Here is a 27,886-nt window from a genome sequence, read left to right as displayed (position 1 = left end):
CTTGTATAGCCTATATACTAATCTACTAAGAAGCAGAGTACAGTAGGCTACTGTATGCATGCATACCTTACCTACCTGGCAGGTTAAGCACCCAGATTAGCATTTCAATGCCTGATCTGCATGTGTACAAGGGACAGGCAACGCGGTCCACCCACCACCACCCCCTGCCCCGGACAGTGAGGAAAACAGACGTGTTAAGGTGTCAGACTTGGATGGTTAGAGCAGCGCGATTACAAAGTCAATGCAAGCGAGAATTGCGCGAACGGGCGCGACCTGATGCGACACAAACGGGACGAACCGAGGCGAATATATATTCAGGTCCAATTCCTCATGGGGGCCGAGATCCCTGGTCCACAGACTCTACGTCACTGCACGGGATGAATATAAACACTCAAGCCCACAGTACCACCAAAGGCTCTTGAAAAATAGTAATGAGTTACTGTTGTAAAGTAGTAACTAATATGTATTACTCAAATGTGAAAGTACTTTACTTTTTTGTTACTTAAGTTACTTTCCAACACTGCATGCACACACACAGTTTCTCTCTCTCGCTCTCACACACACACACACACACACACTCTCACACACGCACCACATAAAGAAGTTATAACAGTGTCATACAGTGACAGATCGTTTATTACGTGTGGCACACACACACACACACACACACACAGTCACCTGGAGAACTCGGTGTGCTGAGTGAGTGTGTTGAGATCCTTCTCAGTGCCACATCCACCTATGTCGTCATCACACACACACAGGACGCCATATTGGACATAACATCCAGTCAGACAGTCGGCAGCAGCAGAGCTGTGTTATTATCGTCTAATGTAAAGACATCCATGTTGTAGTCGTTGTCATCCAGGGGGGGAGAAGCAGCAGCACTCTGCCGGGGGGTCTGGATCACGGATCCGGCGTGTACTCCAGTAGGATCAGCCTTTTAGCTCGTCGTCGGTTCGGTCGGGGCTTTTGGTGTTAGCTTAGCAGCTTTAGCAGCAGCAGCCAGCCAGCCAGCCAGCCACCATGTCTTCGTCTGCGTTGACACAGCGGAGCTCGGGCCTGGTGCAGAGGCGGACCGAGGCCTCGCGTAACGCCGCCGACAAGGACAGGGGCTCCGGGGACGAGGACTTCTACGAGCCGCGTGCCGGAGGCGACGAGGCCGGGCTGGAGGACGACGACAAGGGGGACAGCAAGGAGACCCGCCTCACCCTGATGGAGGAGGTGCTGCTGCTGGGGCTCAAAGACCGGGAGGTCAGCACACACACACACACACACACAGTCACACACACAACACCATGTTTTTATTTTGTCCTGTTTGTTTTATGTTGAAATGTCTCCGTCATAGCTCGTCAGTTATTACACAGTTTGTAGCTTAATGGCTCAGTTGGGAAAGTGTTTTAAAGTGTTTGTTGTTGACAGTGGTGTAAAGTAACTAAGTACATGTACTCGAGTAAAAGTTTGAGGTATTTCTTTTACTTTACTGGAATATTTCCAATTTTCTGTACTGTTACTTCTGAGGCAAATATGGTACCTCAACTCCACTACGATTATTTGACAACTTTAGTTTCTAGTTGTTGACGTTTCTAGTTGGTGGCGTTTCTAGTTGGTGGTTGTTGTTGACGTCAAGTTAGCATTTAGCTTGGCTCGGCTAACACCAAAGTATTGTTGGCCCGAGATGAGGGCTGAACTTCCTCCTTGTGGCTCAGCTCAGAGTACTCTATGGCTCTGGGCTGGCTCAGCTGAAAGATCAGATCTACAAGTTTGTATAGATCTGATCTGTTTTGCTGAGTGGCGCTGCTCCGTTTTACACTTTTATCTTATCTAAATGATCTTGCCATGTTCTCTGTGTGTCAATATTGAATGTAGGTTTCGCTGGCGGTTGTAATCCTGTCATATTCGCTGTAAACAAACACGAAGTTAATAACTCAAAGTAAACGTTTAGTGCAGACAGTGTGGTGATGAGTCAGTGTTTAAAACTGTAAAATGCTTATATTGGGGAGGGTCGAAGACTCGAAGTTGTATTTACATTCTAGTGAGGTTTTTATCTGTCACATCATCACAAAAGTGTGCAGTAAAACTTTGGCGAGGGCAAGACTGCACTGTCCTAAGCAACGACCAAACAAAGTATTTTACTGTATCATGTTATTGTTATGTTGGTACATTTGCACAATCGAATCCACTTTGTAACATAACAGGTTTGCATAATATGAGTAAGTATACTGTAATAAAAACAAGTTAGTTGTAATACAACATAAGTGAAGTTAGGTGATGAAGGTTATAACTTCATTATTGTAAGTATAGCTGTAATAATAAGTAATAAAGTGTAAACTGTATATTTAAATAACCTGATAGGCTGTGCAAAGAAAAGTATATGACTCTTAGGACCCTGATAATATCAATTGTGTGGCTTCAACTTCAATATGGATCTGTCTTCATCATGTCAGTCACCTCTGACTGTGATTCTCAAACATTTTCATACCAAGGACCCCTAAATTAATATGTAATTGCCAACAGATCTCCACCTGAAGATATTTGGTGCCAGGGACCCCCATAGGCCCAGACAAGAAAATATTCCAATGTTTACTTATTTCTTTCAAGATTTGATGTTTGCAAGCTTGTAGATTGGCTATATAGGCATGATGTTAAGTAGTTAAACAGATGTTGATGCTGTTTTAACTCATTTTTGCTGGAGACCCCCTGGAACTCCCTCAAGAACCTCTGCGGGGCCCCAGACCCCACTTTTAGACCCACACTCTGGTGTGGCATCTGGTGGTCTATGACATATCTGTGACATGACTCCAAATTTAGACAAGGACTTGGCACGATTACAGCCCCATTTACTTTATTATGAAATATTGTGAAATATTTAAGTATAAAATGCATTTGAAAACTTTAGTGGAGGTACTTCTATGGCCTACTACTGGAAGCCTGCATACAAGGCTTGGCGCTGATTGGTGGTTTGCACAGGGGTTATCGCCATGCTGCCTTTTGGTGGATATTTTTCTCAAAATCGACATTTTGCCATCGATATTTTGTTGACAAACACTAGCCAGAAATAACCATTACAGGCATATAACTCTGAGAGTGTACAATTTGCTTTACGGGAGTCCTTGAAAATACAACCTTTGAGAACCATCATCAATCATAGTTAATCAGTGTCATACATATTCTGAAAAAAAACTGACATTCAGTAACTGGGTCTTATGATCAAAATAAGAACATTATTATGGTGTGTAAAAACAAAATCTAAAAATTATGCCTCGGACCAGGCCAGGTCTAGCCACGGACACGTTTGTCTGTGTACAGAAATACCTTCATGAACCCTGGGTTTGCGAGATTGAGTCTGGACACACAGACATAGACAGCTAGCCTCTTGCTATGCCACACTATAAGAACACAGCATCAATACGTACAGTTGGAGGCCATCGATATTGTCCTTTTCTTTTTGCTGAGGTTTGCGTGATCTGCACAAAAGGACAGTTAACCCATTTTGGGCGGGAACCCCTTTTGGTGTTTTAAACATTGTTATAATTTAGCTATTGAAAAATAGCAGATCTACAAGCTCATAGCGCGCCACCGAGTGGCGCGCTACGAGCTTGTAGGTCTGCTATTTTTGAAAAATCGTGAAAATATTTAGAAGGATTTAGAAGGATTTTTTTAAATGTTGAGGTCAGGCCTAAATGGGTCAAATGATAAGGGACAATATCGGTGGCACCCAACTGTATGTTTATATTGATGCTGTGTTCTGTGGCTCAGGAGGTAGAGCGGCAGCTTGGGAACCGGAAGGCTCCCCAGAGTTACTGTCCGTGTCTTTCAGCAAGACACTGAAGCAGGTTGGTGCCTTGCATGGTTCAGCAAGACACTGAAGCAGGTTGGTGCCTTGCATGGTTCAGCAAGACACTGAAGCAGGTTGGTGCCTTGCATGGTTCAGCAAGACACTGAAGCAGGTTGGTGCCTTGCATGGTTCAGCAAGACACTGAAGCAGGTTGGTGCCTTGCATGGTTTCCTCAGCCATCCATGCATGGGTGAATGTTATGCACAATCATTGTAAAGCACCTTGGATAAATAAGCTATATAAATGCACCATTGACCATACATTGGTGTTGGTGCTGTAAGAATTGGCCAAAAATGACAGTCGAATGTTCCTTTTAAATATCCACGTGGGTTCGAACCATTCAAAACATTTTTTGTATCATTATACAGTATTTACACATACATAACTGTGTAGATATATTTTTTCAACACAAACCTGTCTTAAAAAATGTTTTGTAAACATGTTTTCAATTGTGTAAACATTTATAGAAGATCGCATAGCTGGCGCAGCTCTTTCTCTCTCTCTCTCTCTCTCTCTCTCTCTTTGCACAAGTGCGCATTGGTGATAGACCAGGATTTTTCTTAAATAAGCCATCCTATAACGCCTTATCAAAATGAGGCATGGAGGCAGTATTAAGTTGGAATCATTCATTTGATTTCGCTCTAAGTAAGAGCTGAGTGAGCCCTGACAAACTTGAACAATAGGCTACAATATTTTCTTAAAAACTTCGCTCTTTACTGACCAAAAGCCAAAGTGCTTCCATACGGCGCTTCTAAGATTGCCCGGGGTGAAAATCACTGGGCGATCCTCCTCTTGCGAGGAGGAAGAACTGTCTGCCTCTGCTGCCATCATTCATGCTGCTGATACAGGGCGACTGTGGCTCAGGAGGTAGAGCAGGTCGTCCAATGATCCATGGGTCGGCGGTTCGAATCCCGGCTCCTCCTGTCTACATGTCGAAGTGTCCTTGGGCAAGACACTGAACCCCAAATTGCTCCCGATGTGCTGGTTGGTACCTTGCATGGCTTCCGCCGCAATCGGTGTATGAATGTGTGTGTGAATGGGTGAATGTAATGCACAATCTATGTAAAGCGCCTTGGATAAAGGCGCTATATAAATGCACCATTTACCATTTATACATGGCTCGCTTGTCTGAAACTCTTGTTTCAGTCATATAACGCGGAAGCAGGTTACATGCGGTCAGTCTCGCGAGAACTCCCTAGGCATTTTTTATTATTCAAACCGTAATTTGTTATAGTCTATTATTCTTTTATTTTATATATTCAAATATTCCTTTGAATATAGAATATTCGTTGGCAGCACTATTTGGTGTACTGACTGTAACGTCACTCACTGTCGGGTCGAAACATTTTATGTCAAATTTTATGTTAAAAATGTTCAGAAATATAAACAATAGAGTAGACGATTGCAATGTGGCACATTGTGAACTCATAGATTGGCAAATTTTGCTACAGTTCAAGCCGGTCAAGGTTGTACTTTATTGTTACATCTTGTCGTGTACAGTACAGGTACATAAGAGTAAAACTTTTTGTTTGGCTTCCTTCAGCAATGCAGCAGCATAGATGGCGTTACATTCAAAACAACAAAAAACACAGCAAGCACAGCAAACAAAGAAAAAGATTGCCAGAAAGAGCAATCAAAAAGTAAAGTGACATTCTTGTATGGCAAAGTAGGGCATCAATTTATGAAGAAATAAATAAACATACCGGTAAATGAAAATATGGAGATACAAGGTTTCTGCCCAACAGCAACCATACTGTTTAGTCTTGAAATGCACCTTCCCTAGATTACTGAGGTGGGATGATTATATCTTATTTTATTCTTCTAATATTGCCATGGGGCTCAAGTCAGTGTCATAGATATGTCATAGATGAGCAGTGATTTTTGGTTCCAGTGTGTAGTGGGTATCCCATGTTCTGACATGGAATGTCAGAACATGTCAGCTCCATATATGGAGATCTAAGGGTGGCAGCAGGTCTTGAGTGTACAGGCTTTGATGAGGTGGGGCCGTCTAGGTGGGGCCGTCTAGAGTTTGAATGAACAGGTTTGAATGAACAGGTATCGGTCAAAAGGGAGACAACAAAGAGGAAGGACAGGAGGGGAAAGTATTACCGGTGTTACCGGTGTTGATGTGCCCCGTTTAAACGGTGGAGAATTTCTTACACCGTGACATACCTAATTCTCACACACATTCATAAACCGATGGCAGAGGAAACCATGCAAGGCACCAATCTGCACATCGGGAGCAATTAGGGTTCATAGTCTTGCTCAAGGACACTAACTTTGGGGGAGCCCGGGATCAAACTGGGAACCTTGTTGTTCCCATCGGCCACTCTACCGGCCACTCTACTCCTGAGTGGCTAAACAGTGTATGTTTATATAAGGAATAATAATTGAATAATAATGAATCATGTTTACTAAAGGATGCAGCTATCTGTGACCTGGCGTAGTGTGGCAGTCACGGCAGTGGGACAGCCTGGACTTTCCCTTCGCCATTGCTGTTGGTTTACTTTGTTCCCGAACAGAAAGGGGATAGCCTAGCCTCCCTTGAGTGCATCAACTGTGTGAGATATAGGTGAGAGATAAGCATGGCAGACAAACTGCTCACACAACTACAAGTCTATATTAGGCTGACACAAACCTTTTGTTTGTGTTTTTCCGTGACTAAAAAGTGACACACTGGGCTCTACTCTTCTTGACTTCATTTTATGCAATATATAGGTGGTATATTAATAAAAGTTGATGATAATGGTTAAGACTTAAAAGAATGATGTGTGATAATTCCATTCCATTTACAATATGCTAGGACTTTGTAAAAGAGTTGCTGTAAAAAGTTCAATTTCTATCCTGCTTCCTTATACCACAAATTCACCCTGGTGAACTGGAAGTAGTTATCGGCCATTACGGATCTTCCGCTAAATAGAAATCAAAGAATGACGAGAATCCCGTCATTGGCACAGGTGGGTTTACTACCTAAACACGAGAAATCTCGTGTTTAGGTAGTAAGTGTTGCTTTACATGGTACAAAACACTATCCATGACTAAAACATTTTATAAAATCATTGATGTTTTCTCACTTGAAAACATGAACGTTGGAAATAAACTGAACCAATGGTTCCGTTTATTTCCTGTTGGCAGTGTCTGTGACTATCAGTAGCAGACGGGAAATAAATGGAACCCAAGCTGTTCCTTAGCAACATAATTCCACTGACAATGTCATAAGTAGTCCAGATCAGTGGTTCCCAGTGGTTAAGGATAACCCCTGCGACTCAACTCTGAATAAGTGGTGGTATAGACGCCTTATCAGACGACGTCACACTGATAAGAAACAGCATGCATAAGGGCTGCAGAAGAACAACACCTCTCATAAGATGCAATGGAAAAGTTCTAACTGCACTCACGTGTAAAAAATGCCCCATCAAACTTTCAGATGCTGTTTTTCTCCCAGTGTGGAGGAAGAATGATTAGGATTTCTATTGTGATCTCTCGCCCTTGAAATATATAATCCTTGGTTTCTGTTGTGTTTGAACAATAATAGCAATTCAAAACAGTTGTCCTCAAAACCACACCTCCAGTCGCTGTCATAAGAACGGGAGGTGCGCTCATGATCACAGCAGCAGAGCCTGTTTGTGCACGGCTGCACGCGCACCTGCAGTCCATCAAGTATAATTTATGCTTCGTCCCGCGATGGTGTCGCGCACGCAGACCTCTACGCTCACAACAGTCGCATCTGCGATGCGATGTGAGCTTGTATATCAGCTGTTCTCTGTGCGCAATACTGTTGGGCTTTGAAGTATAAATGTCTCCTAGGGTGCACCTCACTAGTCAACTCACAAGAGGAGGTTGAATGGACTGAAACCAGCACTCCCCAAAACAACAGGTTTGGAGATCTGTTGGGAATTGATTACATGAAACAGTCACCCGTGCGCCCAGTCCCAATGTTTGTAAACAAGTAATTGGTCTATAAGATGGATGGATAGTTAAAGAGTTAAAGGGTACTGGATCGCACACAGTGGCAAGAGTCGATTAAAAAGAAAAACCTACATTGGTTACATAATAACTGAAAGACAGATGTTTCGGCTATCCAGCCTTCATCAGTTTGAGGAGTTGAGTGTGTCAGTTTCTTTTCAACAATGTGCAGGACAGGTGCACATCATCACTGCTGATTACCTCACGATCACGCCTGGGGGATGACTGCAGACTGGGAGTGGCGCGTTATTAGCTAACAAAGTCACTGAGGACATCAGGCATCACTGCCGTTCATAAACCAGCTTCAGTCGTTAGAATAGATAATAATTTATTTTCTACAGCAACAATAAACCAACAAAATATCTGGGTGGCATGAGGGGAATGGTGATGCCCAAATAATATATATATATTTTAATAAATATGTAAAAAGTGAGTAGGTATGACTGTGACACCTTTTAAGGTAACAGGCGTTGCCGGTGGCGCCACTCACAAGAAAGGAGACATGTTACATTCTTCAAGAGTTTTCAAACAATCTATCCAGAAACATTCCCTTTGTAGGAGTAGTCTTTCTACCACACAAAAATAAAGTTGATTGAAGGAAATTTGTAACCCACCTTAAAATGTTAAATGTTTCAATATTTCATTTTGCTCATTTATATTTCCATTTGTACAAGCTCAGCTGTCGAGGTTAAATGGTTCAGTTCACAAACATTGAAAAAGCCTAGGGAGATGTTTCATACATATGTAACAGTGTAGTCAGTTGCTCTGCTCCTAATATCTATCCACCAGACTGCTATAACCACTCCAGACTTTTTAGTTTGTTGCCTCCCTGGTGCGTTTTACCTTTTCATAGGTGCACCAGCATAATAATTTAGTTACACGCACACATACACAGAGTGAGTAAACCTGGCTGAGTCATGTGGCCCACAGGGCAGGAGAACTTCACCTGTTTCTGTAGCGTAAGGCGGCTTGATAAGTACACACCCTGTACATGATGCTAGTATGTCACAGGGACTTACCCCCAATCCAACCCTTGAGGAGGGAGGCATGGAGTCCTGTTTGTATAGTCTTTGGTATGATCCGGCCAGGGAATTGAACCCCGACCTCCCAGTCTCAGGGAGGACTCTCTAGCCACAAGGCCACTGAGCTGGTCGGCCACGAACACACATGCTACAGAATACGCTGCACTGGTCCGACCAATGAAAATGTTTAGTTGCACTGGACAGAATAAAATAAGATGGCGACAAAACCTGTTTAGGCAAATTACGCAGTTAATCCAGTTTCTCTCGCTTGACTGCATAGTGAAATTCAGCTGCCCTGTGGACAAACGTGTGGCTTTTGTGTGTGTTTTTTAATCGCAGGGCTACACGTCTTTCTGGAATGACTGCATTTCTTCGGGTTTGCGTGGCTGCATGCTCATAGAGCTGGCCCTGAGAGGACGGCTGCAGCTGGAGGCCTGTGGCATGAGGAGGAAAAGCCTCCTCGCCAGAAAGGTATGTACGTCTAGGGAGTGGAAAAAAAAGGTGTGTGTGTGTGTGTGTGTGTGTGTGTGTGTGTGTGTGCACTGGTTTTTATATCTTTGTGGGGACACAAATCTGTTTACACAGTCACGTCATGGGGACCAGTTACGGTATGGGGACAAAAAACCTAGTCCCCATGAGGGAAACCGTTAAAAAACCAACCCAGGAGATGCTTTATATGTGCCTGTGAGGTTTTTAGCCTTGGCCCATAAGGGACGTTTTTTGATCATCATGTGTGTGTAAGTGGTGCTCAGTATCTCCCCCTAAGGGTTTTAGCTGCTATTGCACTCATTACATTCTCACACACACTTTTGTGGCCGCACCCACATCATTATGTGGCCCCACCCACCCTGTTCCCCACAAGGAGGGATTATACCATCAAATTGAGTGTTAACAGAACAGGAGATTCCAGAACAAGGCAGTGAAGATGGAAGCAAAAGCAAAACACAAGGTAAGCTATTTTTTTCTGAATGAACAATTAATAAAAACAGTGCTCAACCACAGATATTTGAAAGATCACTATAACCAGTATTTGACCATAACATTTTGTGAATTAGCTCTGATTATTAAGATAGCTCAGTTAGCTAAGTTAGCTCATAACATTTTGTGAATTAGCTCTGATTATTAAGCTAGCTCAGTTAGCTAAGTTAGCTCAAATGGCTCACATGGGCTGAAGACAGTTTAGATCAGTTAGAGGGATTGCTTTTCCTGTACTTTCAGGTTAGTAATGACCTTAAAACTACTGTTTTGTAACACAAATAATTTTGTGATGAAGTTAAGATACTTAGCTTCACTTTAGCTTCAGATATAAGGATGATGTTGTTTGGTGGTAATTTCATGTAATGTAATCCAATGTGGGCTCCTGAAACGTTTTTTTTGCTATTATTTTCTGTGAAAATAGTCAGAATGGGTATACAATTTCGTTTTTGTGTTAGGACTTTCTACTGTATAAAGTATATATGTTGAGTTTGGTCCAGTTTGTAGTGTTGTAGCATTAGCTTCCTTTAGCTGCTGTCTTTCTGTGTAGCACTGTAGCAGTGCAGCCAGTGACTCTGCAATGATGTGATATTAAAGAAAATGGTAATAGGCAGAATAATTGAAACATTAGAAGACGTCCCCATGATGCACATTAGCACGGAGTCCCCAAGATGCATGTTTTAAGATGTGTGTGTGTGTTTGTTTGTGTGTGTATTTATATGTCCCCGTGATGCACATTAGCTTAAAGTGTGTTAAATGTCCCCATATATCACAAAACTGAAAGTGTGTTCTAAATACCTACTATCTATCTACTATTTAGTATGACTGTCCGTTCTCTCACACACTCACTCTGTATAATTATGTCAATTTAACAACATAGCCGCAGCCAACTGGTGGTGTTTTTTCCTTTACTGGGGCTTATCAGACTTAACATTATGGTAATGTTTCGGGCCGGGCTAAGCCTTGGGTTTGACCAGTTCGGGTCCAGGCTTTAATTGTCAGGACCGTTGAGAACTCGAACAGCATGTATGTCCCCGTGACGCACATTAGCCTAAAGTAAAGGGCATTAAAAGTCTAAATATTGTAGATCACATAATAGGCAGAATAATTGAAACATCAGAAGACGACCCCATGATGCACGTTAGCACGGGGTCCCCAATATGCATGTTTTAAGATGTGTGTGTATTTATGCAAGCTTGAAGGCAAAATATTGAAACTTCAGAAGATGTCCCCATGATGCATGTTTTAGGATGTGTGTGTGTGTTTGTTTGTGTGTATGTATTTATATGTCCCCGTGATGCACATTAGCTTAAAGTGTGTTAAAGGTCCCCATATATCACAGAACTGAAAGTGTGTTCTAAATACCTACTATGTAACAAAATGGTATATTGGACTACATCAGGATGTTGTAATACTAGTAACATTATCTTACATGAGTTATTTCGAACTCGCTTTTATCCAAAGCAACTTCCAATAAGTGCATTCAACATTGATAGTCAAGTGCACTACTTTCACATGCCTAACTCTTTTAAATATTCAATGAATCTTATTCTAAACAGATGTTGAATGACATGCCTGCAAAAGGGGGTGGAGACTCCCCCACAGACACACATGGCTCCAGCAGTTGCCAAGACATCCACTTCCATTGAAAAGGTAAATGGGGAGAGCACACCTTACAAGGATGTTGTGTATTGTCCTAATGTCTAGTATGACTGTCCGTTCTCTCACACACTCACTCGGTATAATGATGTAAATTTAACAACATAGCCGCAGCCAACTGGTGGTGTTTTTTCCTTTACTGGGGCTTATCAGACTTAACATTATGGTAATGTTTCGGGCCGGGCCAAGTCTTGGGTTGGACCAGTTCGGGTCCAGGCTTTATTGTCAGGCCCATTGAGAACTCTAACAGCATGTATGTCCCCGTGACGCACATTAGCCTAAAGTAAAGGGCATTAAAAGTCTAAATATTGTAGATCACATAATAGGCAGAATAATTGAAACATCAGAAGACGACCCCATGATGCACATTAGCACGGGGTCCCCAATATGCATGTTTTAAGATGTGTGTGTGTGTGTGTATTTATGCAAGCTTGAAGGCAAAATAATTGAAACTTCAGAAGACGTCCCCGTGATGCACATTTAGCACGGAGTCCCCAAGATGCATGTTTTAAGATGTGTGTGTGTGTTGGTTTGTGTGTGTATTTATATGTCCCCGTGATGCACATTAGCTTAAAGTGTGTTAAATGTCCCCATATATCACAAAACTGAAAGTGTGTTCTAAATACCTACAATCTATCTACTATTTAGTATGACTGTCCGTTCTCTCACACACTCACTCGGTATAATTATTTCAATTTAACAACATATCTGCAGCCAACTGGTGGTGTTTTTTCCATTACTGGGGCTTATCAGACTTAACATTATAGTAATGTTTCGGGCCGGGCTAAGCCTTGGGTTTGACCAGTTCGGGTCCAGGCTTTAATTGTCAGGCCCGTTGAGAACTCTAACAGCATGTATGTCCCCGTGACGCACATTAGCCTAAAGTAAAGGGCATTAAAAGTCTAAATATTGTAGATCACATAATAGGCAGAATAATTGAAACATCAGAAGACGACCCCATGATGCACATTAGCACGGGGTCCCCAATATGCATGTTTTAGGATGTGTGTGTGTGTGTGTGTATTTATGCGAGCTTGAAGGCAAAATATTGAAACTTCAGAAGACGTCCCCATGATGCACATTTAGCACGGAGTCCCCAAGATGCATGTTTTAAGATGTGTGTGTGTTTGTTTGTGTGTGTGTATTTATATGTCCCCGTGATGCACATTAGCTTAAAGTGTGTTAAATGTCCCCATATATCACAGAACTGAAAGTGTGTTCTAAATACCTACTATGTAACAAAATGGTATATTGGACTACATCAGGATGTTGTAATACTACTAACATTATCTTACATGAGTTATTTCGAACTCGCTTTTATCCAAAGCAACTTCCAATAAGTGCATTCAACATTGATAGTCAAGTGCACTACTTTCACATGCCTAACTCTTTTAAATATTCAATGAATCTTATTCTAAACAGATGTTGAATGACATGCCTGCAACAGGGGTTGGAGACTCCCCCACAGACACACATGGCTCCAGCAGTTGCCAAGACATCCACTTCCATTGAAAAGGTAAATGGGGAGAGCACACCTTACAATGATGTTGTGTAATGTCCTAATGTCTAGTATGACTGTCCGTTCTCTCACACACTCACTCGGTATAATGATGTAAATTTAACAACATAGCCGCAGCCAACTGGTGGTGTTTTTTCCTTTACTGGGGCTTATTAGACTTAACATTATGGTAATGTTTCGGGCCGGGCCAAGCCTTGGGTTGGACCAGTTCGGGTCCAGGCTTTATTGTCAGGCCCGTTGAGAACTCTAACAGCATGTATGTCCCCGTGACGCACATTAGCCTAATGTAAAGGGCATTAAAAGTCTAAATATTGTAGATCACATAATAGGCAGAATAATTGAAACATCAGAAGACGACCCCATGATGCACATTAGCACGGGGTACCCAATATGCATGTTTTAAGATGTGTGTGTGTATTTATGCAAGCTTGAAGGCAAAATAATTGAAACTTCAGAAGACGTCCCCATGATGCACATTTAGCACGGAGTCCCCAAGATGCATGTTTTAAGATATGTGTGTGTTTGTTTGTGTGTGTGTATTTATATGTCCCCGTGATGCACATTAGCTTAAAGTGTGTTAAATGTCCCCATATATCACAGAACTGAAAGTGTGTTCTAAATACCTACTATGTAACAAAATGGTATATTGGACTACATCAGGATGTTGTAATACTACTAACATTATCTTACATGAGTTATTTCGAACTCGCTTTTATCCAAAGCAACTTCCAATAAGTGCATTCAACATTGATAGTCAAGTGCACTACTTTCACATGCCTAACTCTTTTAAATATTCAATGAATCTTATTCTAAACAGATGTTGAATGGCATGCCTGCAACAGGGGGTGGGAGACTCCCCCACAGACACACATGGCTCCAGCAGTTGCCAAGACATCCACTTCCATTGAAAAGGTAAATGGGGAGAGCACACCTTACAAGGATGTTGTGTAATGTCCTAATGTCTAGTATGACTGTCCGTTCTCTCACACACTCACTCGGTATAATGATGTAAATTTAACAACATAGCCGCAGCCAACTGGTGGTGTTTTTTCCTTTACTGGGGCTTATTAGACTTAACATTATGGTAATGTTTCGGGCCGGGCCAAGCCTTGGGTTGGACCAGTTCGGGTCCAGGCTTTATTGTCAGGCCCGTTGAGAACTCTAACAGCATGTATGTCCCCGTGACGCACATTAGCCTAATGTAAAGGGCATTAAAAGTCTAAATATTGTAGATCACATAATAGGCAGAATAATTGAAACATCAGAAGACGACCCCATGATGCACATTAGCACGGGGTACCCAATATGCATGTTTTAAGATGTGTGTGTGTATTTATGCAAGCTTGAAGGCAAAATAATTGAAACTTCAGAAGACGTCCCCATGATGCACATTTAGCACGGAGTCCCCAAGATGCATGTTTTAAGATATGTGTGTGTTTGTTTGTGTGTGTGTATTTATATGTCCCCGTGATGCACATTAGCTTAAAGTGTGTTAAATGTCCCCATATATCACAGAACTGAAAGTGTGTTCTAAATACCTACTATGTAACAAAATGGTATATTGGACTACATCAGGATGTTGTAATACTAGTAACATTATCTTACATGAGTTATTTCGAACTCTCTTTTATCCAAAGCAACTTCCAATAAGTGCATTTAACATTGATAGTCAAGTGCACTACTTGCACATGCCTAACTCTTTTAAATATTCAATGAATCTTATTCTAAACAGATGTTGAATGGCATGCCTGCAACAGGGGGTGGAGACTCCCCCACAGACACACATGGCTCCAGCAGTTGAAAAAACATCCACTTCCATTGAAAAGGTAAATGGGGAGAGCACACCTTACAAGGATGTTGTGTAATGTCCTAATGTCTAGTATGACTGTCCGTTCTCTCACACACTCACTCGGTATAATGATGTAAATTTAACAACATAGCCGCAGCCAACTGGTGGTGGTTTTTCCTTTACTGGGGCTTATCAGACTTAACATTATGGTAATGTTTCGGGCCGGGCCAAGCCTTGGGTTGGACCAGTTCGGGTCCAGGCTTTATTGTCAGGCCCGTTGAGAACTCTAACAGCATGTATGTCCCCGTGACGCACATTAGCCTAATGTAAAGGGCATTAAAAGTCTAAATATTGTAGATCACATAATAGGCAGAATAATTGAAACATCAGAAGACGTCCCCATGATGCACATTAGCACGGGGTACCCAATATGCATGTTTTAAGATGTGTGTGTGTATTTATGCAAGCTTGAAGGCAAAATAATTGAAACTTCAGAAGACGTCCCCATGATGCACATTTAGCACGGAGTCCCCAAGATGCATGTTTTAAGATATGTGTGTGTTTGTTTGTGTGTGTGTATTTATATGTCCCCGTGATGCACATTAGCTTAAAGTGTGTTAAATGTCCCCATATATCACAGAACTGAAAGTGTGTTCTAAATACCTACTATGTAACAAAATGGTATATTGGACTACATCAGGATGTTGTAATACTACTAACATTATCTTACATGAGTTATTTCGAACTCGCTTTTATCCAAAGCAACTTCCAATAAGTGCATTCAACATTGATAGTCAAGTGCACTACTTTCACATGCCTAACTCTTTTAAATATTCAATGAATCTTATTCTAAACAGATGTTGAATGGCATGCCTGCAACAGGGGGTGGGAGACTCCCCCACAGACACACATGGCTCCAGCAGTTGCCAAGACATCCACTTCCATTGAAAAGGTAAATGGGGAGAGCACACCTTACAAGGATGTTGTGTAATGTCCTAATGTCTAGTATGACTGTCCGTTCTCTCACACACTCACTCGGTATAATGATGTAAATTTAACAACATAGCCGCAGCCAACTGGTGGTGTTTTTTCCTTTACTGGGGCTTATCAGACTTAACATTATGGTAATGTTTCGGGCCGGGCCAAGCCTTGGGTTGGACCAGTTCGGGTCCAGGCTTTATTGTCAGGCCCGTTGAGAACTCTAACAGCATGTATGTCCCCGTGACACACATTAGCCTAATGTAAAGGGCATTCAAAGTCTAAATATTGTAGATCACATAATAGGCAGAATAATTGAAACATCAGAAGACGACCCCATGATGCACATTAGCACGGGGTACCCAATATGCATGTTTTAAGATGTGTGTGTGTATTTATGCAAGCTTGAAGGCAAAATAATTGAAACTTCAGAAGACGTCCCCATGATGCACATTTAGCACGGAGTCCCCAAGATGCATGTTTTAAGATATGTGTGTGTTTGTTTGTGTGTGTGTATTTATATGTCCCCGTGATGCACATTAGCTTAAAGTGTGTTAAATGTCCCCATATATCACAGAACTGAAAGTGTGTTCTAAATACCTACTATGTAACAAAATGGTATATTGGACTACATCAGGATGTTGTAATACTAGTAACATTATCTTACATGAGTTATTTCGAACTCTCTTTTATCCAAAGCAACTTCCAATAAGTGCATTCAACATTGATAGTCAAGTGCACTACTTGCACATGCCTAACTCTTTTAAATATTCAATGAATCTTATTCTAAACAGATGTTGAATGGCATGCCTGCAACAGGGGGTGGAGACTCCCCCACAGACACACATGGCTCCAGCAGTTGAAAAAACATCCACTTCCATTGAAAAGGTAAATGGGGAGAGCACACCTTACAAGGATGTTGTGTAATGTCCTAATGTCTAGTATGACTGTCCGTTCTCTCACACACTCACTCGGTATAATGATGTAAATTTAACAACATAGCCGCAGCCAACTGGTGGTGGTTTTTCCTTTACTGGGGCTTATCAGACTTAACATTATGGTAATGTTTCGGGCCGGGCCAAGCCTTGGGTTGGACCAGTTCGGGTCCAGGCTTTATTGTCAGGCCCGTTGAGAACTCTAACAGCATGTATGTCCCCGTGACGCACATTAGCCTAATGTAAAGGGCATTAAAAGTCTAAATATTGTAGATCACATAATAGGCAGAATAATTGAAACATCAGAAGACGTCCCCATGATGCACATTAGCACGGGGTACCCAATATGCATGTTTTAAGATGTGTGTGTGTATTTATGCAAGCTTGAAGGCAAAATAATTGAAACTTCAGAAGACGTCCCCATGATGCACATTTAGCACGGAGTCCCCAAGATGCATGTTTTAAGATATGTGTGTGTTTGTTTGTGTGTGTGTATTTATATGTCCCCGTGATGCACATTAGCTTAAAGTGTGTTAAATGTCCCCATATATCACAGAACTGAAAGTGTGTTCTAAATACCTACTATGTAACAAAATGGTATATTGGACTACATCAGGATGTTGTAATACTACTAACATTATCTTACATGAGTTATTTCGAACTCGCTTTTATCCAAAGCAACTTCCAATAAGTGCATTCAACATTGATAGTCAAGTGCACTACTTTCACATGCCTAACTCTTTTAAATATTCAATGAATCTTATTCTAAACAGATGTTGAATGACATGCCTGCAACAGGGGTTGGAGACTCCCCAACAGACACACATGGCTCCAGCAGTTGCCAAGACATCCACTTCCATTGAAAAGGTAAATGGGGAGAGCACACCTTACAAGGATGTTGTGTAATGTCCTAATGTCTAGTATGACTGTCCGTTCTCTCACACACTCACTCGGTATAATGATGTAAATTTAACAACATAGCCGCAGCCAACTGGTGGTGGTTTTTCCTTTACTGGGGCTTATCAGACTTAACATTATGGTAATGTTTCGGGCCGGGCCAAGCCTTGGGTTGGACCAGTTCGGGTCCAGGCTTTATTGTCAGGCCCGTTGAGAACTCTAACAGCATGTATGTCCCCGTGACGCACATTAGCCTAATGTAAAGGGCATTAAAAGTCTAAATATTGTAGATCACATAATAGGCAGAATAATTGAAACATCAGAAGACGTCCCCATGATGCACATTAGCACGGGGTACCCAATATGCATGTTTTAAGATGTGTGTGTGTATTTATGCAAGCTTGAAGGCAAAATAATTGAAACTTCAGAAGACGTCCCCATGATGCACATTTAGCACGGAGTCCCCAAGATGCATGTTTTAAGATATGTGTGTGTTTGTTTGTGTGTGTGTATTTATATGTCCCCGTGATGCACATTAGCTTAAAGTGTGTTAAATGTCCCCATATATCACAGAACTGAAAGTGTGTTCTAAATACCTACTATGTAACAAAATGGTATATTGGACTACATCAGGATGTTGTAATACTACTAACATTATCTTACATGAGTTATTTCGAACTCGCTTTTATCCAAAGCAACTTCCAATAAGTGCATTCAACATTGATAGTCAAGTGCACTACTTTCACATGCCTAACTCTTTTAAATATTCAATGAATCTTATTCTAAACAGATGTTGAATGACATGCCTGCAACAGGGGTTGGAGACTCCCCAACAGACACACATGGCTCCAGCAGTTGCCAAGACATCCACTTCCATTGAAAAGGTAAATGGGGAGAGCACACCTTACAAGGATGTTGTGTAATGTCCTAATGTCTAGTATGACTGTCCGTTCTCTCACACACTCACTCGGTATAATGATGTAAATTTAACAACATAGCCGCAGCCAACTGGTGGTGTTTTTTCCTTTACTGGGGCTTATCAGACTTAACATTATGGTAATGTTTCGGGCCGGGCCAAGCCTTGGGTTGGACCAGTTCGGGTCCAGGCTTTATTGTCAGGCCCGTTGAGAACTCTAACAGCATGTATGTCCCCGTGACGCACATTAGCCTAATGTAAAGGGCATTAAAAGTCTAAATATTGTAGATCACATAATAGGCAGAATAATTGAAACATCAGAAGACGTCCCCATGATGCACATTAGCACGGGGTACCCAATATGCATGTTTTAAGATGTGTGTGTGTATTTATGCAAGCTTGAAGGCAAAATAATTGAAACTTCAGAAGACGTCCCCATGATGCACATTTAGCACGGAGTCCCCAAGATGCATGTTTTAAGATGTGTGTTTGTTTGTTTGTGTGTGTGTTTTTATATGGCCCCGTGATGCACATTAGCTTAAAGTGTGTTAAATGTCCCCATATATCACAGAACTGAAAGTGTGTTCTAAATACCTACTATCTATCTACTATTTAGTATGACTGTCTTTTATTGGTTTGGGTTTTATTGGTGTGTATTTGTTAACCCCCTGCACTGCATGTTTTGTATTGATTTTATTGTTGTATTGCACAAGTTGTTTTCCGTGCTAGGCCTGTCCCCTTTCTTTCCCCAAATGTATTTGAGCTAATTATATACTTTTCACTTTATTATCTTATCTGCCTCACTGATGTATTGCCCTAACCTTTTAATATATACTGTGTAGTTATATATAAATAAAGTTGTTACATTTTCCACAAATGCCTCTCGTACATTGTTCCTGTTAAAGGGGAAGTTGGTCAAAGTTTACACTCTAGGGGTTCCTCCTGCCCCCTCAACAAGCGGGAGGTGGCGTAGTCAGGATATTAGTACCAATTTGTTCGCTTGTACAATTAAAATTGTTGTTCTACAATTTATGTGTCATTTATTTATGTCAACATTGTGCATTATCTATGTCAGGGTTGGGCAACTTTGATGATGGAGAGGGCCACTATATTTTCAGTCACTCCAGGGGGTCACAATGCATATACTGTCAAAAATAGCAAAAATAGCAGTCTACAAGCTCAAAATGTGTTGTGCTTTGATGCGTTTTGAGCTTGTAGGTTGGCTATTTTTTAATTGGAAAACTGAATTATGTTTTAGCTATTTTTGAATTGGTTATGGTTTTGAATTATTATTATTATTATTATTATTATTATTTTCCCAAATGGATTCATATGGTATGTTACCTTAATAACTTAATTACAAATTCATTGGACATGAAAGAAGGCAATAACATTTTAATACTAGTATTAAGTCATTAAGGGCGTTTTACTAGTTAGTAATTACACTTGTTGCAAGGTCCCCATTAATCACATTAGAGCGGACCTTGTGTGAATTATTTAAATGATATTCAAATGAGGTCCCCATCAACCATGTTAACCAGATTTTTCACAAGTCCCCATATGGCATGGTCCAGCAATTACTTCATCAATTCTGATATTTAAAGTCGTGTATAAGCTTACAAAGCCATAGTTGTTATACCTGATTTTTTTCATAGCTGTATAACCTTTAGAAAGGGTGGTCCCCACGAGGGATGAAAAAAATGTTGGTCCCCACAAACCACAAAAACCAGTATGTGTGTGTGTGTGTGTGTGTGTGTGTGTGTGTGTGTGTGTGTGTGTGTGTGTGTGTGTGTGTGTGTGTGTGTGTGTGTGTGTGTGTGTGTGTGTGTGTGTGTGTGTGTGTGTGTGTGTGTGTGTGTGTGTGTGTCGGTGGTGGGGTAGTGCACCAAAGCATTATGGTCATTGTAGTAATCCAGCAAATTAGCAATCCAGTCAAACCCTAGACATTATTTTTCAGGCCATAGAGTGCACATTTCTAATTGTGCTACTGTTATCTACTACAAATACTATTAACATTGAGTGACTGGAGTTTCGTCCAGCAGTGAAATGTCCATTTAAAGCCTGAGTTATAAGCGTGAGTGAACTCGCATTTCAAATCGCAAAGATTGATTGCTGAATATTATAAACTGTAAAGTTTTAATATACAGAGTTTACAGACTTGACAGCAAAAATTAAGAATCAAGTGCTAACTGTGCTGGTGGATCTTGTGAGATCGGGGGACACGTTGCTGCGTCATCAAGCTTGCAAATGCATGGCGAGGATTTGCAGAAACTAAAGCTGTAGTAATATCCATGCAGGTACAGGTTGTTTTTAATGGTTCGTCTCTTAACTGGCTTATGGCCAGCCTAATTAACAGTGGATTGTGCCTTCTGCCTGCACTATTCATATGTTTAATTCGTCATTTTAATGCCAATAGAAAAATCCGTGATATACACACTACATCTCATTCTCACACGGCAATCCTATAGTATTATACCCAGTCCTGATGGTGGCGGTAACGTCACCATTATGCCGATTTTGACCAAATAGAGCGAATCTGGCGATGTCACTTCCGGTTTAAGGAACAATAACATCCGGTAGTAGCTTTGGCGTGTGCAGCACTATCGGATGTCCGGGATGCTAAGCGATCATCGTTGATTTTAATAACTAAGTCAAATTAAGCTCTAATCAAGCCCGAAACATCGCATTTTACGCAGCGATGCACATAAAGACCGCGCGCGTGCGTGATCGTGTGCGTGATTCATTACGTCAATAGCCATAAGGGGGTTAGACAGAAAACATGATTGCTCTCAAACCGCTGTTAAAGCTGTGAGAATCTCCGCTACATTCAGTACTGTAGCCCAGGGGACTGCAACCTTTTTGAAACAAAGTGCCATGTTTTCATTTTCTAGATCGGCAGTGTGCCATGTCAATTGTCAACGTTAATTGTAATGACACCACATACAAAATGCACATACTGTAATTTTGATTGTCCACGAATATAACCTTTTAAATGTCTGAATGTCTGAATACACTTATTGTAAGTCGCTTTGGATAAAAGCGTCTGCTAAATGACTGTAATGTAATGTAATGTAATGTAATGTCTGATATATATATTATAATGATCATTAGACTCAAAGCAATAACTATCTCTCAGACTCCCTCCAAATAATGAATGTAGAATTGTGTACAGGATGTAATTTACATACAAATATCAAATATGAAGGATTTTATTTATTTGACTACGTTTTTTTTTAAATAGTTTACCAAAAATGCTCTCTCTCACACTTATGCCAGTGTGCCAGTGATCACCATCCTTGGTGCCAATGTTGGCACCGGTGCCTAAGGTTGCCTACCCCTACGACTCCGAGCTACAAAAAGAGTAATTTTGAGTGGGAGTGAGATTTGAATTACCTTTTTCATTTTAAACAAATGTATGTGTATGTGTGTAATGTATATGTATTGGCAACAGCTACCGGATTGAAAGGTCTAACGAGGACAAGCCAAGGTGTTCCAGGTGTAAACGTTATCCGTGCTGTTGCAGGTGATCTGTAAGTCAGACGCTCCAACGGGGGACGTGCTCCTGGACGAAGCCCTGAAACACGTCAAAGAGACCCAGCCACCGGAGACGGTGCAGAGCTGGATAGAACTCCTCAGTGGTGAGTGCAAGCATTTTATATTAAAGGTAGTGATATGTTTTTGATTATAAAAGATTATAAAGTTAATTGTTAAAAGGTTAATGCTCTATATTGTGATATACAGGTAAATATGTGCTTTATAGTATTTGTTCAGTAACAGATCTCCATGTTTGTCCAGGAAATTTTATTTCACGGCGTCGGTGGGACACCCAATTTCATCCATTCGGAACTGCAAACCCAAAATGCAGCTATAATTTTAAGTTCCCATTTTGTCTGCTCATTTCTTCACTTCTAATTCACTTCTAATCTAATCACTTCTAATTTCAATTGTCTATCCTTTATCCTGACGTGTCGCTCCGGATTGGATAAAATTGGTATCCCGACCTGAAAATATATTTCCGGTTTACTAAAGAGTTGGAGAGGCAGGAAGGTCCCTGTTACTGAACTAACGCTATTTAACACTTATTTTAACTAAAGAACATCAGTTACACCACCTTTAACCACATGGACAGAACCCTATTCTTTGGCCAAAATAACCCTAAGCCCTTTTTGCCCTTTTCTACACCAAAATGCTTTGGCGAAAGCAGCAGATCTACAACATCACAAAGGTTTTGTGAGTTTATAGATTTTCACTAAATATTATGCCATGTTGAGGAAAGGGATGTTGGAGCTTCATCTGGTTAATATAGACCGATAACACTCTAATGTGTCACTGCTGTAACGACAGTACTTTTTGTGGTTAACAGTAATTACTCTTTTAAATTTAATAACACTGTTACACTTTGCTCTTTTCACATAAAGTAACAAGACCATTTACATTTCAGCAAACTGATTTATCATCAGACTTCTACTCTCACACTAGCCCAGTGGTTCCTAAACTGTGACCCTGTGAAAAAAAAAGAGAAATTAGACGTTTGCCAGGGACCCAAACTAGTGAAAATAGCAGATCTCCGACGTGTCGCTAAATGTAGGAAAAGAAAATGGGATTTTACTTGAGTCGACTCGTGACCCATACAAATTGGCCTGTGACCGACAAATTAGTTCTGACCCACTGTTTGGGGACCAGTGCACTAGCCACGTCTGTGACATGTCTGGACGGGAACCCCTTTCGTTTTTTAAGCATTATGTTATACTTTAGCTATTGAAAAATAGCAGATCTACAAGCTTATAGCGCAGCACCCAGTGCCGCGCTACGAGCTTGTAGATTTTTTGAAAAATCTTAAATGTGGTGCAAATCTTTGAATATATATATATTATTTCAGAGCGAATGTTTTTAACTCAAATCTTTGCTTCTGGGTGGTCCCTGGAACAACATATTTTCAGATGGGGGTCCATGGCCAAATTCAGATAATTCTGGGGGTCCTTGACATGAAAGAAAATTGAGCACCACTGACACACAGTTTTTCAGAAATGTGTTTTCTTTAGAATCGGCCTCGTGTCTAAATGTGTCTAAATGTGTGCCTGTGTTCCACAGGGGAGACATGGAACCCGCTGAAGCTCCACTACCAGCTGAGGAACGTGCGCGAGCGACTGGCCAAGAACCTGGTGGAGAAGGGCGTTCTGACCACGGAGAAGCAGAACTTCCTGCTGTTCGACATGACCACGCACCCGCTGACCAACAACACCATCAAGCAGCGGCTCATCAAGAAGGTCCAGGAGGCCGTGCTGGACAAGTGGGTGAACGACCCGCACCGCATGGACAAGAGGCTGCTGGCGCTCATCTTCCTGGCGCACTCGTCGGACGTGCTGGAGAACGCGTTCGCGCCGCTCCTCGACGAGCAGTACGACCTGGCCATGAAGCGAGTGCGGCAGCTCCTCGACCTGGAGCCCGAGGGCGAGAGCACCAAGCCCAACACCAACGAGCTGCTCTGGGCCGTGGTCGCTGCCTTCACCAAATGAAGACGCACGCCCCCTCCCCGTGCGCCAACTTAACCGGAACATCGGTTTAACGGTGAAATTGTCGGTTCAGATAAGCCCTGAGCATAACCGGAGTCCCGGGTTTCCATGAGGTGGCATATCCATTTCCTGTTCCGGGTCCAGTGTCCCATAGCTTAGTTTGATTGGCTTGGCAGCAAGTCTGCTGCTAAGCCAATCAAATGAAGCTGTGGTAACTATGAACAAGAACAGTGAACTGGTGTGCCACCTGTGGAGACCCAGTGGCTACAGTCATGCACAGAGCCTATTGGCGGCCCCTGGTGGCAGGGATGGGTATGACAGCATATTGGAGAAGGTGGAGAGACACGAGTGCTGGCCCTAAGGGTAGTGACTTGAATAACTTGAGTTTACCCCCTTGCCTCAGCTTTTCGGAATGGGCTGCTCCTTATAACACCCCCTTTTCTTTCTCTCTCTTTTATTTTTCCTCTATTCTCCTCCTTGTAGATAAATCTCATTTCTCCCTCATGTCCCCCCACCTCTTTCTTGTGTGATTTCGGCGCCCTCACTTTTTTTTGCTATAAGGAAAAATGACCAGGACTTCTCTTCAAACTTTTGAATCATTTGGGTGGGGGCAATGGTTTGGATATCAGACACGCTGAAATTGAGACGTCGATTCATTGTCTTTCTTTTCTTTTTTTTCTTTTTTTGTCACATCTAATGTTTCTTCAGTATGTATGCTATCATCTACTCAAGGTAACTAGCTAACTCACTTCAAGATATATTAATCATCAACTTGGTGTACAGGTAAAGGGTGATTTATGCGGAGTGGTGTGCTGCTGTCCCGTGGCGATCTACAAGGTCACAGTGCGTCGCAGTGCGACCTGTTGTGAGCTTGAAGATCGGCTGTGTTTTTGGAACGAGACGACGCACGGAGCTACAAGGCCTTACAGATTCATGGGCATGACAGGGCATAGATAACCATATAGGAATGAAATACTAGCAAGTTCTTCTGGTGAGCCTCGATACAGCTTTCTTCTGCCAAACATACTTGGAGGATTTCTGTTTTGAGATTTACTATCCTTGTTTATACTCGCTGCTCTTACGATGGTGTTTGGGCTTGTTGAAAACTGGTCTCATGGTGTTTACTAACTGTACTCTATACTGTATGTGGGTTTACAAAGCAAGACCAGGCCGGTTGTTTTGGAAATGCAGAACATGGGTACAGGAAACACTGTTGAAATATAATTGAAGTCTAGGTTTCCCAGGTTGTAATGGGGACCTTAGTCTTTTAAATGGCAATGTCGGAGTAGATTTCAACAATGTAAAGGCAAAGTGCGTCCCAAGTGTAATTGACACTATGTTGTTTGACATATTAATTATCAGTTGGCCTTAGCTTTGTCCTGGATCCAGCCCCATGGCCAAGTTTGATACTTCTAACAGAAGGAGGTAGAGATTTGGGTTGTGTTAGTTAATAGTTGTGATGCTTGAACTACACCAATTGGCGAGATAGTTTTAGGAATTAATAGTTACAAAATCTCCTCATTGACTTACATGTGTATAGGGAAACTACTCTCAAAGTCAGTCTTAAGCACAAACCTTATAGATTTAAGATCCGGTTTCCAGTCCGGGATTTATTCCTAAAACAAATGATTACATCAACATCAAGTTACTGGAATATAACGGTATATATTCTCAAAATCAGATTCCACAAGTCCAAATACACCTAAAGAAGAATAATCTTGTGAGTGCGGACTGTTTCTGTAGACTGGTAATTGCACAACCCAAGCCTCTACCAAAATATCCTTGTGCTTTAATAACCATCAGGCCATTAGAGATTCCTTGGCACGGGCAGTGGGATTCATACAGCTTCACCAGTGTACTGGTGTGGCTTGCTTCTGTGATTAAGTTCCTTTACTTCCAAACCATCATGGTTTTTACTTGCGAACCAATTTTCTACCTAACGGCTCTATATCAAGCATGTTATTATAGGCAAAAATGATAAACAAAAATAGCAGATCAACAAGCTCACAACGTGTCACTTAGTGAGCTTGTAGTTCTGCTATTTTCTTTGTCACACAACACCCCCGTATGACAAAGTGTGAAATAGGGCTTAAAGTTGTTAATGACGTTTATATGGATGGAGCAAGCCACCTTGGGGCTGAATGCAGACTAAAAGGGCCTACGTTGGTTTCTTGGTTGCACAGCAAAATCCACAATGTTATAAGCCTTTATTTATTTAGACCAAGAACATCAACTCAAATGGCATGTGCATATATAATAAGCCATTAAAATTATTTTTAAACAAAAGATAGAAAATTGCAGATATAAATAAATTGAAACATTTCACTGCTCAGTCACTGATGCTGATATGTGTACTGTAGTATACTTGGATACTTCATTAGAGTTTACGAACATGAGCAGACTTCTGTCTGTGCTTAACACGGTCCAGAGACTATTCCCAGAGCTGACCAGGAGAGCCCTCTCAGCAGCCAGGGTGGTTTAACACAGTTTTTACTCTAAAGTCAATTGATTACGAACAATGTGGATCTTGCTGTTTGTCCGTGTCCAGTTGTGTGTGTCCCTCAGAAAATTCAGTAACAATTAAAACCCTGCACTCGTTAAACAAGCTCGTCTTTAACCAGTTAAACCCCAGCATCCGTATTGTGGAGAAAGCTATCGCAAAACATAGCAGATTGACAGCAGCTCACAACGTGGCTAAACCTTTCCCCACAATAACGGAAAACTGAAGACCCTAGTATAGAGCCCTGGGGGACTCCGGTCAACCATATATATAGGCTTTAAGTGGTTAAATGCACAAGGGTGGCCTCAACTCGGCATTCAGTCGCCGACGCTCTATAGAAGTTGGGAACTGGTTTTATTTTTGTAAACCTTTTTTTTTTATATTCAAGATGCATTATCCGACGTTTTGTTTGTGTGCACTCCAATGTCTGAATAAAACAATCAAAGGATGGGGTCACATTCCAGTTCTTAATGTATATAGTTACCCCCAACCCCCCCCTGCTCGGTCTTGGTTAGCTAGGTATCCTGAACACAAATGTGGCTGAGTTCACATGTTTGCTTTAGAGCTGTCCACTCAAACTGTGGCCGTTCGCTCTGCCTGTTAAAAGTCGGCTTTTCCAAGTCTCTTTCTCCTCTTTTCCACTACAAGAGCTAAGTGAACCACGCCATGAAACGTATTTCACAGTTTCTTCTGGATCTGTTACGATATGCGTTACAGCTCGGTTTCAGATCATATGGTTCTCGTGACCTGGTTATGATGGAAACTTAAACAACAAAAAGACATTGCAGGTTCTGGAACGTTTCAGATCACAGAAGGTTCTGGGTTACACTTACACTGTAGTGGAAAAGAGCCATTTCTCTGTTCTGTTCTGCTCTCAGTATCTCTTTCAAGCAGTTCACAGTTTGTGTTCCAATACGAACTGTCGAGAAAGCCTTTTTTGACCAATCATATCTTGCTCTTAATTTCATATTGCATGATTTTTACAAATTTTATTTTTTTTCCTCAGATGCTTAAATGTTAATTTGTAACATTAGTTTTGTTACGTTCTTTTGTTTCTCCTTTTTTTTTTTATCCATTTGTTTTGTTATGTTATTTTGTTTTTCTCCTTTGTTTTGTTTTTTAAATCCATGTATATTGTAAAAGGCTTTTTTTAGTGTATAGCTGCATTCACGTAACGTATGTAGCAAGGACTTGGGAGTCTGTCAACTGATTCTGGGGGAAAAGTGGTGATCTAGAATGTTTACATGTCTGACGCATCACCTGGTTGAGTAGGAGAGTATGGTAGATAATGTACCTGTCATCTTCATAATTAAAGGGACCTCTAATCTGTGTATTTTCTTTTACCATAAAAAAAAATAAACAAAGAGCTTGGAAGTGCCTAA

General features: G+C 41.4%; 1 protein-coding gene across 1 annotated transcript; it reads left to right on the top strand.

Annotated features, from left to right (window-relative positions):
• Nucleotides 1–704: 704 nt before the first annotated feature.
• golph3a (golgi phosphoprotein 3a) lies at nucleotides 705–27,886 on the top strand. The gene is made up of 4 exons (XM_079516474.1): nucleotides 705–1,251; nucleotides 9,163–9,294; nucleotides 22,015–22,129; nucleotides 23,583–27,886. Exons 1-4 carry the CDS (start codon nucleotides 1,024–1,026, stop codon nucleotides 24,005–24,007), a joined length of 900 nt encoding a protein of 299 aa, XP_079372600.1. The 5' UTR covers nucleotides 705–1,023; the 3' UTR covers nucleotides 24,008–27,886.

Source organism: Electrona antarctica (assembly GCF_951216825.1).
Source record: "Electrona antarctica genome assembly, chromosome: 12".
NCBI classification, from domain to species: Eukaryota; Metazoa; Chordata; class Actinopteri; order Myctophiformes; family Myctophidae; genus Electrona; species Electrona antarctica.
The sequence above is the reverse complement of the archived record's forward strand: the minus strand, read 5'-3'. Positions and strand labels throughout refer to the sequence as shown.

Coding starts and splice junctions, on each gene's coding strand:
- golph3a (XM_079516474.1), top strand. CDS start 1,024: ATGTCTTCGTCTGCGTTGACACAGCGGAGCTCGGGCCTGGTGCAGAGG. Junction 1,252..9,162: donor TGGGGCTCAAAGACCGGGAG/GTCAGCACACAC, acceptor TTTTAATCGCAG/GGCTACACGTCTTTCTGGAA. Junction 9,295..22,014: donor AAAGCCTCCTCGCCAGAAAG/GTATGTACGTCT, acceptor GTGCTGTTGCAG/GTGATCTGTAAGTCAGACGC.